The 13,298-nt window shown below is 54.8% G+C and overlaps 3 protein-coding genes across 3 annotated transcripts in view; 1 reads left to right on the plus strand and 2 right to left on the minus strand.

The window, feature by feature from the left end:
- Nucleotides 1-1,381: 1,381 nt before the first annotated feature.
- LOC136045971 (coiled-coil domain-containing protein 183-like) lies at nt 1,382-5,261 on the minus strand. Its single transcript, XM_065732209.1, has 15 exons — nt 5,040-5,261; nt 4,601-4,722; nt 4,392-4,457; nt 4,092-4,250; nt 3,914-4,018; nt 3,661-3,783; nt 3,319-3,450; nt 3,156-3,216; nt 2,958-3,058; nt 2,682-2,842; nt 2,432-2,597; nt 2,061-2,189; nt 1,696-1,832; nt 1,601-1,641; nt 1,382-1,491 (listed from the first exon to the last, which is right to left on the minus strand). Exons 1-15 carry the CDS (start codon nt 5,113-5,115, stop codon nt 1,382-1,384), a joined length of 1,689 nt encoding a protein of 562 aa, XP_065588281.1. The 5' UTR covers nt 5,116-5,261.
- A 3,606-nt stretch (nt 5,262-8,867) lies between these two features.
- On the minus strand, nt 8,868-12,517 carry SBDS (SBDS ribosome maturation factor). The gene is made up of 5 exons (XM_065731696.1): nt 12,342-12,517; nt 11,587-11,716; nt 10,816-11,016; nt 10,134-10,298; nt 8,868-9,574 (listed from the first exon to the last, which is right to left on the minus strand). The coding sequence occupies exons 1-5, from the start codon at nt 12,467-12,469 to the stop codon at nt 9,446-9,448; spliced, it is 753 nt and encodes a 250-aa protein (XP_065587768.1). The 5' UTR covers nt 12,470-12,517; the 3' UTR covers nt 8,868-9,445.
- A 48-nt stretch (nt 12,518-12,565) lies between these two features.
- TYW1B (tRNA-yW synthesizing protein 1 homolog B) overlaps nt 12,566-13,298 on the plus strand; it is a 74,525-nt gene continuing 73,792 nt past the window's right edge. The window contains exon 1 of the mRNA XM_065731690.1: nt 12,566-12,719. Coding sequence (XP_065587762.1) covers nt 12,642-12,719 — 78 coding nt within the window. The 5' untranslated portion in view covers nt 12,566-12,641. The remainder of the gene's footprint in view (nt 12,720-13,298) is intronic.

Consider the following 13,298-nt stretch of genomic DNA (forward strand, 5'->3'; position numbering starts at 1 on the left):
ACACCCTGCTCCCCTACATATATTCCCTGGGTCAACGTGGATGGTTAAAGAATGTTGTGAATCGCCTGTGCTGAGCTGGACAGAGGAGTTCCCCAACTGTCCTTGGCCGGAGCTAAGGACAGCAGTTGTGTTTGCACTGCCCAAGAGATGTTGATCTGCTTTTCTGTCGTGCTTCTTGCTGCTAGAAAGTTGTTACCTCCCTTCTTGTCCCGCTCTTCGGGGCCACGTGGGGCAGGGTCCCCGCACAAGGGGCAGGAGCTGCTGTGGGCACCCAGACCCCACTGTCACCCTGCTGCAAAAAGATCCCACCCATACTCAGAGATTCTATAGTTGTCATCATGGGTACTGATCATCGTAATATCATCATGGGAATGAAAAAGTGCTGCAGTTTCTGAGGTTGCATGAGCTTGACTCCTGGAGCGAATTTTGTGTGGCTTCCCGCTGCTCCCTGCCCAGCTCAGCTGGCCAGGCTGCTTGTCATGGCCGCAGAGCAGCTGACTCGGCCTGGTGCCCCTCACCCAGCTCTGTGCTGGCATCCTCAGCAGGAAAACCCCAGTGTTCAAGCTCCGATCCCAGCTCCAGCCTGTCTTCCTTCCCTCAGCTCTACTTCGTTTCGTGTGATTCTGATCCTTACCCACACCCACCTGAAGAAAACCTTCCCACAAGCGTTTCCAGGGCAGAGAGATTTGAGTGCAGCCAAGTCTCTGATGTGCATTTGTGATGGCCTATTTTAGGTCCCTCGTCTGCACCAGCACCGTCTGCAGACGGTTGTGCTGGAGCTGCCTTCAACCCTTAGGCAGGACTTGTGCTGGGAGGAAATGTTTTGGGGAAGAGAGAGGAAATCTCTGCACCTGTGCTATCCCTGTGTCTGCTGAACGTCCCCTGAGCACTGACTCTTTCTTCCCGGAGGCCGAGTGAACGCACTACACCATCTTCTGGACCAGCCCTGCGAGGTCCTCCTGCCCCATCAGCTCTATGCCACAGTGCATCCAGATTTATGATCCAGGAGCCAAGGCGCTGTCTGCAGTTCCTTCCCACTCCCTCCCGTACCTTCACTTTGGCACAAGAGGATTAAAAGCCTGGGCGCTGCTTGCAGGGATGGATGGGACAAACACTGCTGTGGCTCTCCACTGCTGGAGGCCTTTGCTGCCAGTTGTCATTGGGGAAAGAGCACCGTCTCTTTGCAGCATCGCTGTACGTGCGCCTTTGCTTACGTGCCCAACGTAGTCTGTCCCCAGGGGGGTGAGAGCAGCACGCCAGGACCGCCTCCCCGCTCTCCCTTTCCAGCTGTACCACGTACTCGGAAGGAATGAGAAAGCTGTGCTTTATTCAACACGCTGGGAAAAGGACTGAGGCGTCAAAAGCTCTGGGGCAGCAGTCACTACTTCCTATTGTTGCTTCTCATCTTCCTTGCCATCAGGCGCTGCCCCTGCTTCTTGATGTCCTCCCGGGACAGGACTGGTTCTCGGTCAATGGGGAAATCGCAGAGATCTGAGGGAGAAAGAGGGGAGGAGTGGGCTTCGGGGAGCTGCGGGGCCACCTCTGCCATGCCACTCCCCTGCTGCCTCGGCTCTTCCCTAACCTCAAAACCGTCTCCTACCCCCCAAGACTGGCACACAGACACAGCTCACGGCTCGGGGCCTGATGGCACAGAGGACACCCGGGCAGCGCAGGACAGCCAGGAGTGCTCAGGGCTGGGGCAGCGGCCGTGGGACACGTCCCTGCTGTGCTCTCCTACCTTGCAGCCCAGAGTCCACGTCCTTCGAGGGAGTCATCAGCTTCGACTCTCTCGAAGTCATTTTCTCCAGTAAATTCCTGACCTTCACAAAAATCTGTGACAGACATAGGGTTAGATGCTGGAGGTGAGGTGGGTGTTAGTACACGAGGGGTGTCCTGCCTTGGTGTCCCTCTGGGGAAGGGGAAGCTCTGCAGTCCCAGCACTGCCCCGGCCTTACCCCAGGGCCACCTCCACGCTGCCAGCAGGGAGGACACCTCGGGATGGGCCACAGAGCCACACACGGACCCCCAGAGACCAGAGCAAGGACAGAGCACCCACGCACCTTGTTGTCCTTGTCGGGGCTGTAGCAGTGGGCGGGCAGGGAGGCCACGCGCTGGGCCAGGTGCTGCAGCTTCTGTCTGCAGTACTGCAGCTTCTCGTCCATGTCTCTGAAGTCGACGATGCAGGGATCCTGCGGGCGGAGAGAAGGACAACCATGATGGGAACAAGGAGCTGCTTTGGGTGAGCCTGAGCCGGCGGGAGACACCCGGTCCGTGGCAGGAGGCTTGGAACTGGATGGCCTTGGAGATCCCTTCCAAGCCAAGCCATCCTGTGCCCCAACGAAATGATTCTCGCCATGGCTCACGCAGCAGGGAGAGGTCGCACGGTGGGGACAGGCAGGAGCATCCTGCCCAGCTCCTCTGCATCCCATACCTGCTCGGGCTTGGCGTTGCTGTACAGTCGGGTGACGAGGTTGTCGATGCCGTTCTCTAAGAGCAGCAGCAGCTCCTTCTGCTTCATGTACGATGCTCGTGCCTGCTCCAGCCGGGCCTCCTCCTGCTGCAGGCGCTCGCGCAGCTCTGCCTCCTGTTTCCTGCAGCTGCACAGAGCCACACATGTCCCTCCGGGTGTCCGTGTGCAGAGATACCCCAATGTGCTGCACAGGCCGCCCAGGTGGACCCACCTGACAATAACTGGGGGCTCGCAGAACTTGAGCTTGGCGACCTCTAGCTCCAGCGGGCGCAGCGTGTCCATCAGGGCCTGCTGCTTCTCCTTGCATGCCCTGATGTGCTCCTCCAGCACTGCCGTGGACTCGTGCTGTGCCAGCAGCATGCCGGTGATGCCCTGCAGAGGGACGGCGCGGGGGCTCAGCCACGAGGACAGCACCTCGGATGAGCCCATGAGCAGAGGGCTCGGCTGCTGGCAGACGGCTTTTGCCCGCGGTGGGATGTTCCCTTACCTGGATGCGGGAGCACTGCAGTGCAGCCTTGGCCTTCTCCATCTCCGCCCTCACAAAGGCCTTGTGCTCCAGCTGCGACATAGAGGCTTGCGGCTTGGGGCCTGGGTGGGAGGAAGGGCAGAGGGGGAAGGAACCCTTCTCCTCCTCCTCTGGGTCCCCGAGCCCGAGCCCTAACCCTGTGCCCTGCCAAGTACTCACCCAACGCTGAGTCCTCTGGCAACATGGAGGGTTCTTTTGCACGGAGGGCAGAGCGGGCACGCTGCAAGGAGATCCACTGTCACCGCCTGTGCTGCTGGCACCCGGGGAGGGTGGCCCTGAGCTGCCGCCCTGCCCGGCCCTGCCCCAGCTGCCACCCACTCACCGCTCTCAAGTGCTTTCTCTCGATCTCCCTGAACCACAGCCAGTTGCTTTGCGCCTTCCGGGCTGCCACGCAGCGCTGCCTCAGTTCCTCCTCCTCCGCCAAGTACCGTGCTTCCAGCCTGGCCAGATCTTTCTGGAGCACAGCAGAGATGGAGAGAAGGGGAAAGTCAAAGCTGGGAAGGATTTCTGCCAGCCAGCCTGACTTGCGGGATGGCCAGAGAGGACTGCTGCGTCAAGGGGCTGCGTAGGAAAGCAGGGAGGACAGCGGGCACGGAGGGCTGTCCCCGGCCCCAGGGCAGCTGACAGCCAGAAGCTGCACACCCCCTGCAGGGGCTGCTCTCACCTTGGCCATGTCACTGGCTCTGATGGCATCCGCAGCCATCAGCTCGCTCTGCTTCGCTTCCCCGCGGTACGCCCCGGCCAACTTGTGCAGCAGCTCCAGGTGCAGAGCCAGAGAGCGCAGCTCCTGGGGCACAGAGCCACCGCGTGTCACCCACTGAGCCACGGCTCAAACAAACCTCAGCGGGACGTCCTCAATCACATCCCAGCCACGGAGCAGCCCTATGGCACGCTGGGGACAGCGAGGGGCAGCTCACCTTCTTCAGGGCATCCTGCAGCACCAGGTACGACGTGGTCACCTTCTGCGCGGTGTGGATTTTCATGTGCATCTTATCCACGCTGTTCTCCAGCTGGCGAATCCTCTGCGGGGTGGGACGTGGGGTGAAGCGACGCGCTGAGCCTGGGCAGTGCCGGCCTTGGCAAGGGACTGCGTACCTGCACTTGCTCCTGGTGCCACTTGCCTGCCAGCCTGACGTCCCGCAGCTGCTGCCACAGTGCATCCTGGGCGCGGATCCGCTGCCTGACCTCGTGCAGCAGCGCGTTGCAGGTGTTCACTTGGTGGAAGATGCTTCTCTGCAGCTTCTCTCGGGCCTCCTGGATGGGCACACAGGAGCTCGTGGCATGGACCTGCCTGAACCTCGTTCCAGGGCACAGCCAGAGCACTGGGGACCTGGGGACACTGGCACACGCTCAGTCCCAGGCAGGGCTGAGTGGGGGAGAACTTTGCCCTGTTACCTGCACACTTTTGCCCAACAAGTTCTTGTGCGCTATGCAAACCTCCGAGGTGATGCGCTGCCCATGCTGCAGGCAGGAGAGGGGCAGAGAGATCCGTCAGTGTCTGCCTGGGGACTGGCACAGCCTGCTGCTGCTCTACGTGGCTGCTGATTGCTCCTGGACAGACCCAGCAGAGGAGCAGGGGCACACGTGCTGGGAACGGCAGTTACCTTCTGGGCAATGCGCAGCGCGTGGACGTCCTCCTGCACTGTGTCACTCAGCTGGGAAAGCAGACTGCTGCTGTGGCTCAGCTTTTCCTCGGCCAACTGTTTGGAAAAATCCCTGCCTTGCTCTGGAGGATGTGAAGGAGCTGTCAGTGCTACCATAGCAGGTGCTGCCGCTGCCCCACATTGAACATGAGTCCCCTTCTCTGCCCCAGAGGCAGTGGGCAAAGGACAGTGCTCAGGCAGAGACGTGGGACAGCGGGCCTAGCGCTGCCTCCCTAGATTCTGTCCCCCACGGGACTGCTACCCAATTCCTTTGAGTCCCAAGCAGGAGAACAACACCCAAACCCACACGGTCACTAACCCCCACCAGCGCGCGCACCCCCACACCCCACAGGGTCCCCACGCATTCAGCTTTGCACGGGCTGTCCCTGCAGAGCAGCACCTTGCAAGGCGATGATGTTGCGCAGCTCCTGGATCTGCTGGCTCAAGCGTGCCCTGTGGCCCTGCATGGCGCACATCCTGCCTCCAGATGCACAGTGCCTGTGACAGCTGCTGCGGCCCCAGTCTGATGGACATGGTGTCACTGCCTGACTGTGACCTCACTCAGAACCAGCACCATGCCCAAACTCCCACCGGGCGTGCCCAGGAATCAGGGCACACCCAAAGGAATATCTAGGAGCCGCTCACTGCTGCACAGAGGATGGCTCAGGACTCCCAGCACTGCACTTTAGGGCTGGGTGACCAGCACCAAGCTCACAACTTCACTTCCATCACGTCGCTGCAACTCAAGCTCCTTAACCTGCAGCCATCCTACTGCACTTATAATTGCCTGTAGTGTAATTATAACGGTAGGGGAGAGCTTGGGACAGGACAGGACTAGCGTATAATTTATTGAAAATATTGTCATCGTTGTAATATGTACAGGAAATAACCCGAAGATGATGGGATTGGTAACAGACGTTGTATGGAAATGTGATGCAGCAACAGCGTGGGAAGATTGTGAGCCTGAGACGCTCAACCAATGAGTGCCAGGAGAGGCTTTACCTGCGTCAGAGCCAGGGTATAAACGGAATGGATTTCACTGAGGAGCTGCACAACTTCTCCCTTGTCAGTGGGGGGTGCCCACCCATTCCTGCAGCGATGAATAAAGTTGCTGCTATCACTGATGTCTTTGCCTAAGATTTTCTTCACACGCTTCCCCACCCTGTGTGGGGCACCGCAGGAAGGGCGTCCCCTGCCGGGACTGGGGGCAGCACATGGGGACAGTGGGGGGAGGAATGGAGGCCTGGTGCTCCACCTCTTCATCCTTCTGCCTGGAGTGGGGGTCTAACTCATCCCAGAGGGCTGCACACACAAGAGCTGCATCGATCTTCGTTCCAATAAATTACTCCACCTCCCGAATTGCCGTGAGTACAACTACAATGACTTACTATCTGCTGCTGAGCAGGCCTCAGTGCGGAACATTCATCTAAAGGACGGGAGATTGAGGACTATCAGAGACCCCACGAGACAGTGAAATCCCCCCGAATAGGACTGGTAGTACCGATAAAGGCCACGAGATGGGAGCACAGACCGTGAAATCAAAGGCTTCTCTACGTTCTAATGCAGAAGCAACACTCCACTCCTAGAATTCTGCCCTGCTGCTGTAATCAAGGAAATAAATATGAGTACTACATAGTCCCTTTCCGTTTAGGAAACCAGGGCTCCAAGCAGGACTCCGTTAATAGTCACCCACCAAATCAGCGACTGAGACCCTGCTGCCATTTGATTTCTCATTTGACTTCGTTGCGGTAGCAGGCGATCTCGAAGCGCTTTCCGGCGCGCCGGGCCCGCACCACAGCCACATTAGTGAGGCGGACATGGCAGCGTCTCGGCCGCACTGCGGCCCCGCGTCCCGCGCGGCGCCTGTGGGCGGGAGTTCCGGTCCCCGCGCCTCCCCATTGGCCGCTCGCTCCGCAGGCCCCGGCCAGCGGCGCGCAGGAAAAAGCCGTCCGGGGGGAAACGAGAGAGCGCCGCGAGGCGCGGCCGGAAGGGGATGGAGGCGGCACACGGCGGGCGGTGGGTGCAGCGGTGTTGGGGGGCGGTTCGCTGGGGACTGTGGGGGCAGCGGGGCGATAAGTGACGGGGTGGGCCCCTTCGGAGGGCTGTGCTTGGGGCCATCGGTGGAAGGGTGCTTAGTGTGTGCGGGGGGCCCTCAGTGCGGGGTGGGAGGGCAGAGGGCCCACCCGTCAGCGGGGTAATTAGGGGAGGGCCTGGTGGCGTAGGGTGGGATACCGTGTGCGTGGAGGGTCTCCTCAGTGGGTGAAGGGGGGTGTTCGGGGGTCCTCATCCGGGGCTGTGGGGGGGAGGCTGAGGCGGAGCTTCCAGCTGCTGTGAAGTACTCAGTGTGTGCCTGCACAAACGGGGTCCTGGGAGGGCTGCAGCCACCAGCGGGATGCCGCGAACTCTGGGAAAGTTTGCATCCGGATTTCAGTGTGTCCTTGAATCTGTGTCCCAAGCCTGTTAGAAGCAGTGCCGTGTTGGGCATGCACTAGGTCTGTGTTGTGCAGCAAGCTCTCTCGGGACAGATCCCGAGGTGATTTGCTCCAGGACTTCCTCTGGTACCGAGGTCAGGCTGACAGGCCTGTAGTTCCCTGGATCCATCCTACGGCCCTTCTTGTAGATGGGAGTCACATCGGCAAGCTCTCCTGCTGATAGATGGCTCAGCAATCACCCCACCAGCTCCCTCAGCACCCTGGGATGAACTGGACTTGTGACAGTCCAGATGGAAGAGGAGCTCTGTCTCCACCTGAATTCCCTCCCTTCTGCGTTTTCTTCTACTCGTTCTAAGTTCATTCTGAAGGAATGTGCTCTTGCTACGTCTGTGGTTTATTCCAGCTTTACATGTCCCAGGGGATGTGTGGAACTTTACGCTTGCCTTGTGTCCTGAGGCTGCACGGGTTTTACGGGCTTAGGGCTGGGTGACCAGCACCAAGCTCACAACTTCGCTTCCATCACGTCGCTGCAACTCAAGCTCCTTAACCTGCAGCCATCCTATTGTGCTCCCGCTGCACAAATGCCAAAGAAATGCCACAACTGCAGTCACATATACCAGCACAGGGGCACACAAGGTTCTTGCTCAATGTCTCCTTTGCAGATTGGAGGATTCCATATTAATTCCATGGGCCACTGACTTCATTACCGTCATGTTCACAGAACATTCCCGAGGAGGTGGCCATTTGAAAGACAAGCATTTAAGGGCTTGTACATATCAGTGTGGCCATACACATACAGATCTGCATGCACAAGCTTTCTCCTGTGTTAGTGCTTTGTCCCTTTGCCTACCACACCTCAGATATAGACGTGGACCAGATCCCTTCTGAGCCTTCTTTTCTCAAGGCTGAACAGCCCCAGGTCTCTCGGCCTCTCCTTGGGTTGATTTCAAGTCTCCCCACATCAAGAAAGGTCATAACGAGTGTTAGCGCTACAAAGGGAAAAGTCAAGTGAAGAGTACAAATGAGAGCTCTGTTTACTGCCTTAAAAAAGGTCATTTACTCTAAAACTACACAGTGAGGAATGAGCAGAACAAGACACTTAATTATCTGAAACAGATATCTAGACGTTGGCTGGCTTGCAATCCCCATTCACTGTGTTTTATGAGCGAGGAAACAGGCACATGAATACCAAAGACTTCCCTTAAACTCCTCCTGGCTTAGCTTTCAGGTGCCCATGGGTATGTTCCAAGCCCAGAGTTTTGTTATATTTTTACTATCTTTCTAGCTTCCGTCCTCTTTTCCTCTCTTGTTTGAGATCCTCAAATTAAACTTCAAAGCCTTAACCAAACTATCGAGAGCACCGTGCCTCAGGAGCTGGCTGGAAATGCTGTGCATGAACTGGAAAGCAGCATAAAAAGCCACAGGATACAGGACAGCTGCTACAACTGCAGTGCATTGAGCTCAGCCAAAAGGCACACACACACAGCTACCACGAGGGAATGAGGGCCCAACAAAAGCCTGTCTAGCACAATAGCCAGAGGCCACTGCCTGGGAGAAGTTCGCTTCATTTCATCCCATGAATGACAACAGCTCAGAAATGCAGCCTATGCCTTCAGCCTCCAAAAACCATCACTGCAGTCATGGATAGCTCCTATGCTGTAACAAAAATAGCTATTTCTTTCCATATCTGTAATACATAAATAGGTGATAATTCTTTTTTTTTTTCTCTTTAATCAATGTAATTAAATATATTTTGTGAATAAGTTATTTGGAGAACATTTTTTTTCTAAGTTAGCAAGTACTGTTATACCCAGCGAAGGAAATAATACAAGAATGGTCCTTTAAATTGCTGTAATTACTAAGCAGCCAATTATGGACGTCTAGGTCAGTTCTCATTCTGCCAGAGATCAGCAGATACGACCCACACTTTGCACTTGCATGAAAGTGAAAACATTATCTCCCTTTTCCAAAGGTTTCTCTCCTCACATACAACACCCACCCCTCGGTGACCTATGCAGTCTTCCACTTGACACTGTCAACTCAAAGCAAAAGTGACTGGCACCATATCAGTCATACTGTCTCCATTAGCAACCCTTAACATTCACCAAAGCTAGAGAAAATTCCCTATCAAGTCTTAACTCAGTTCTTGTTAGTGCAGCTCTGACACAAAATGTTCCTACAGGCAAATCACTTGCAAACCAATCAAGTGGAAATGATTAAAAAAAACAAATTGCATGGACAAATCCCAAAGGATTAGTGTCAGAAGGTATTTGGCAGCAAGAAATTGGAAAAAAACAGAATTCCAAACAGAAAAGAGTGGCTGACGCTGCTTGTTGAATGTTGTTGAAGTAGCAGTGCTCCAGAAGGGTTTTTGTTATTCAAGCTTTTCATCTCCTTCCTCCACGTCTTTCAGACTGAGCACTTCCAGTGTTCCTTTCCCTTTGGTCTCAGACCGGATCAGCTCATCAATCTCTCTGAAGCAGCCCGGGTCAATAAGGCACACCTGAAATATTCCAGTTATCATCAGTCAAGCAATAATATTTGATTCTCATCAACTTTTCAAGGCCTAACATTTAATTTTCAGTTAAAAACTGTTACTGTTGTTATTAAGAAGGACTTTAAAGAGTCGATAAGCAATTTTTACCAGATAACCTCTACCAAAGCTTTGCAGTTCCAGCATATTCCAGATGCTGGACAGTCACTTTGACACTTAGGTTTCTAGATTCTAATCTGTTCTTAAAAAGATTTTTACCAGTACCAAATTTGATGTAGGACTGCCAGAACACAGGCTGGATCCACCAAATAACTAACAGTAAAATTCCATATATGCAGAGAAACTCATCAGTGTGATCAGAGAATGACTGCACTGCACTTCTCAGCTTGAACCAGCCATCTCTGTACCATAAAGAGCACTTCCAATCTTTAAGGGACAGAAGAGAACTATGCCTCTGGTACCCTTGCCATTTATCTAAACAAATTCCCTTAGGTTAATTCTTCTTCTAGTACACTGCACAGGTGTAGTCAAATCACATGTGGAACCCAAGATCTGCTTTATCACTTACAATTTCTAACTGATCATGGAAGTCTTCATTCTCAATAACTTTAATCAGCGGCTTGAGTTTCTCTTTCAGTTTTTTCCCCTCCTTTACTGGAAGAATAAATCGTAACCTCATGTGAGCTCGTTCAATTTGCATGGTCTCCTTTAACTGTCTGATCACTTCCAGTGCCTACAAAGACATTCAGAAGAGAATAGAGAGCATGTATTTTATCTGCACGCAGATGAAACCCTCTAATCCTTTGCATAGCTTCAGACACATTTCTCACCTACTGCACACTGGCACTCTTCTGCAGGAAGAATTTGCTACTATGCTAGTTTGATAACCTAAGAAGAAAACGCAGCGTTACTGCAAGTGGTGGTCACTTCATGCACAATGGATTTAATACCTAAACTGATTACGAAGCACTACTGATACAATAAAGTACATTAGACAACTTTTATTTCTGTTCCAGAGATACTACTGTCACTGCTTTTATGGGCTTTTTTCTTTTTCCCTGCACTGAGCACTTAAGAAACAGCTACGTGTCACAAGTTGCTTGTACTCATCATTCAGCTACCAGCAAGCTGACAAATCCTTCTGATAGCTTCTGACCACGGGGCTTTTTATCCCTGGGAGAAGGTGCATAGCAAAATTTCACATGAAGGCAACACCTCTGAGTGTGAGCTGACTTTCAGACAATACAAACCTGTTGCTTAGTACTCTTGTTTGGCTTGACAGAGTAGTGAATATCCTTCATGGCTCTTTCTATAAGGATTACAGTGTATGGCCTCTTTGTCTCAGGATTCACACATTTGTCAGCCACAATAGTTGCAATGTCTCTAAACATCTGCTCCAGCTGTGTCTGTCGTTCTTTGTCTGATACCTGCAACTCCCCTTTTGATAGAATCTGTAGAGTTAATTAAAAACAAAGAGCTTATTAAGTGTCAGATATTTGTCTAAAAAGTGAAAATGTTAAATTGAACAACTGCTGGAAAGTTTTGGTTCGACACCAAGCGTAGAAAAAGAGCAAACCTACTGACAATGACAAACAAGAGATGGAAAGATGCAGGAGGAAAAACACACCACAGAAGCACTACAAGGCTGCTACCAGGTCTCCCTGGTGTCTTCTCTACAGGCTAAACAAGCCCAACTCCCTCAGCATGTCTTCACAGAAGCAGTGCTCCAGCCCTCTGAGCACCCTCACAGCCCATCAGTGTCTACAGACCTCAGCAGCACACTATGCAGAATAATCACAACTCTCACCAACGAGATGTATAAGATTTAACACAACACTAAAGAGCTACCTCTGCTTCCTGCCCACTTTGGGACAGATTAACCTTTTCTTTTTGGTGATGTCAACACTTGATTCCAAAAAAGCATTCCAGTCACAAACCAGCCCACCAGGTCTGCGTGCCATGAACACCTAAAAACTTCCATAAACACTTACATTGCACACTGCAAAGCATGTAGAACTTACCACTTTACAGATTTCTGTTTGGTCATCTGTTCCAAATGCCCGGACGAGGTCTTCCTTCTTTGCCACCTGGCCTTTGGAAACATTTACAAACACTGTGTGGGTCTGCAGGACCTCATCAATATCCTTCTCCCTACCGAGGGAGAACAGTGTTAGAAAGGCTTGTGGGGTGACAACGAGTTTGGGGTGGGGAGGAACGAACCCTACTGCCAAGTGCTGAGTCAGTGGCACCAGCACTGCTGCCAAGGCTGTGTCACTCCATGGGAACTGTTGGGTGGGGGCAGCCCGCAGCACCTGAGGTGCTCCCTGGGCTTCTTCAGCTCCACAGCTGGGTCCCACAGGCAAATTCCCTCTGCAAACCAGGAGCATCCTCCCAGAGGGCTTCCTCCCACTGGGGAACTCCTCCCTTCAGTCAGGGCCCCACGGAGGCATCCCTCCCTGTCAGTCAGACCTAAGGGGGACAGCTCCTCCCTTAAACTCGATCCCACAGGGAACTCCCCTCAACCTCACAACCAGACTCCACCAGGGGCTCTCCCTTCTCCACAGGAAGCCTTCCCTTCACAACTGAGTCCCAGTGGGGGCCTCCCATTTCAAACATGGGTTCACGAAGGCCTCTTGCCACAAAAGCGGCCTTCCCCCTTCAGACACGGACCCACGGAGCCGCCCCCCTCTCCACAACGGTCCCACTGCCTCCCTCTTTCACAGCCAAGGCCCACGGGAGGCCTCCCCTCTCCCAGCCGGGCCTCCAGGGCACTCACGCTCCGCTGCGCCAGCCCATGACTTTGTTGCGGTAACAGGCGATCTCGAAGCGCTTTCCGGCGCGCCGGGCCCGCACCACAGCCACATTAGTGAGGCGGATCTGGTTGGTAGGGGTGAAGATGGACATGGCGGCTGTTTGGGAGAACTACGTCCCGGTTGCCCAATGCGCCTGGGGGCGGGAGTTCCGGTCCCCGCGCCTCCCCATTGGCCGCTCGCTCCGCAGGCCCCGGCCAGCGGCGCGCAGGAAAAAGCCGTCCGGGGGGAAACGAGAGAGCGCCGCGAGGCGCGGCCGGAAGGGGATGGAGGCGGCACACGGCGGGCGGTGGGTGCAGCGGTGTTGGGGGGCGGTTCGCTGGGGACTGTGGGGGCAGCGGGGCGATAAGTGACGGGGTGGGCCCCTTCGGAGGGCTGTGCTTGGGGCCATCGGTGGAAGGGTGCTTAGTGTGTGCGGGGGGCCCTCAGTGCGGGGTGGGAGGGCAGAGGGCCCACCCGTCAGCGGGGTAATTAGGGGAGGGCCTGGTGGCGTAGGGTGGGATACCGTGTGCGTGGAGGGTCTCCTCAGTGGGTGAAGGGGGGTGTTCGGGGGTCCTCATCCGGGGCTGTGGGGGGGTGGCTGAGGCGGAGCTTCCAGCTGCTGTGAAGTACTCAGTGTGTGCCTGCACAAACGGGGTCCTGGGAGGGCTGCAGCCACCAGCGGGATGCCGCGAACTGTGTTTCTCAGGCAGTAGGTGTTGCAAAAGAGTCTTCTTGAAGCTCTTGAGTGTTTCCTATGCAATAAGTAATTGCAGGGAGTGCACGAGCAGTGCTCCTGGCTGCAACATGGCATACTGGGAATTTAAGGGGAGGGTGCCGGAGCCCTGGGGCAGGCCACCCAGAGAGGGGGATCTGGATGCTTCCTTGTGCAGCTTGCTGTAGGGAACTGGCATGGGGTCGGACAGGGGAAGCTTTAGAGGCCC

The sequence above is a fragment of the Cyrtonyx montezumae genome, unplaced genomic scaffold (genome assembly GCF_038088225.1).
Source record: "Cyrtonyx montezumae isolate F1298 unplaced genomic scaffold, pur_monq_1.0 scaffold_15, whole genome shotgun sequence".
Lineage (NCBI taxonomy): Eukaryota > Metazoa > Chordata > Aves > Galliformes > Odontophoridae > Cyrtonyx > Cyrtonyx montezumae.

Coding starts and splice junctions, on each gene's coding strand:
- LOC136045971 (XM_065732209.1), bottom strand. CDS start 5,115: ATGTGCGCCATGCAGGGCCACAGGGCACGCTTGAGCCAGCAGATCCAG. Junction 4,019..4,091: donor GGCACCAGGAGCAAGTGCAG/GTACGCAGTCCC, acceptor CCCACCCCGCAG/AGGATTCGCCAGCTGGAGAA. Junction 3,784..3,913: donor TGCAGGATGCCCTGAAGAAG/GTGAGCTGCCCC, acceptor TCTGTGCCCCAG/GAGCTGCGCTCTCTGGCTCT.
- SBDS (XM_065731696.1), bottom strand. CDS start 12,469: ATGTCCATCTTCACCCCTACCAACCAGATCCGCCTCACTAATGTGGCT. Junction 11,717..12,341: donor ATGGGCTGGCGCAGCGGAGC/GTGAGTGCCCTG, acceptor CTCCCTCGGTAG/GGAGAAGGATATTGATGAGG. Junction 11,017..11,586: donor AAACAGAAATCTGTAAAGTG/GTAAGTTCTACA, acceptor TTAACTCTACAG/ATTCTATCAAAAGGGGAGTT.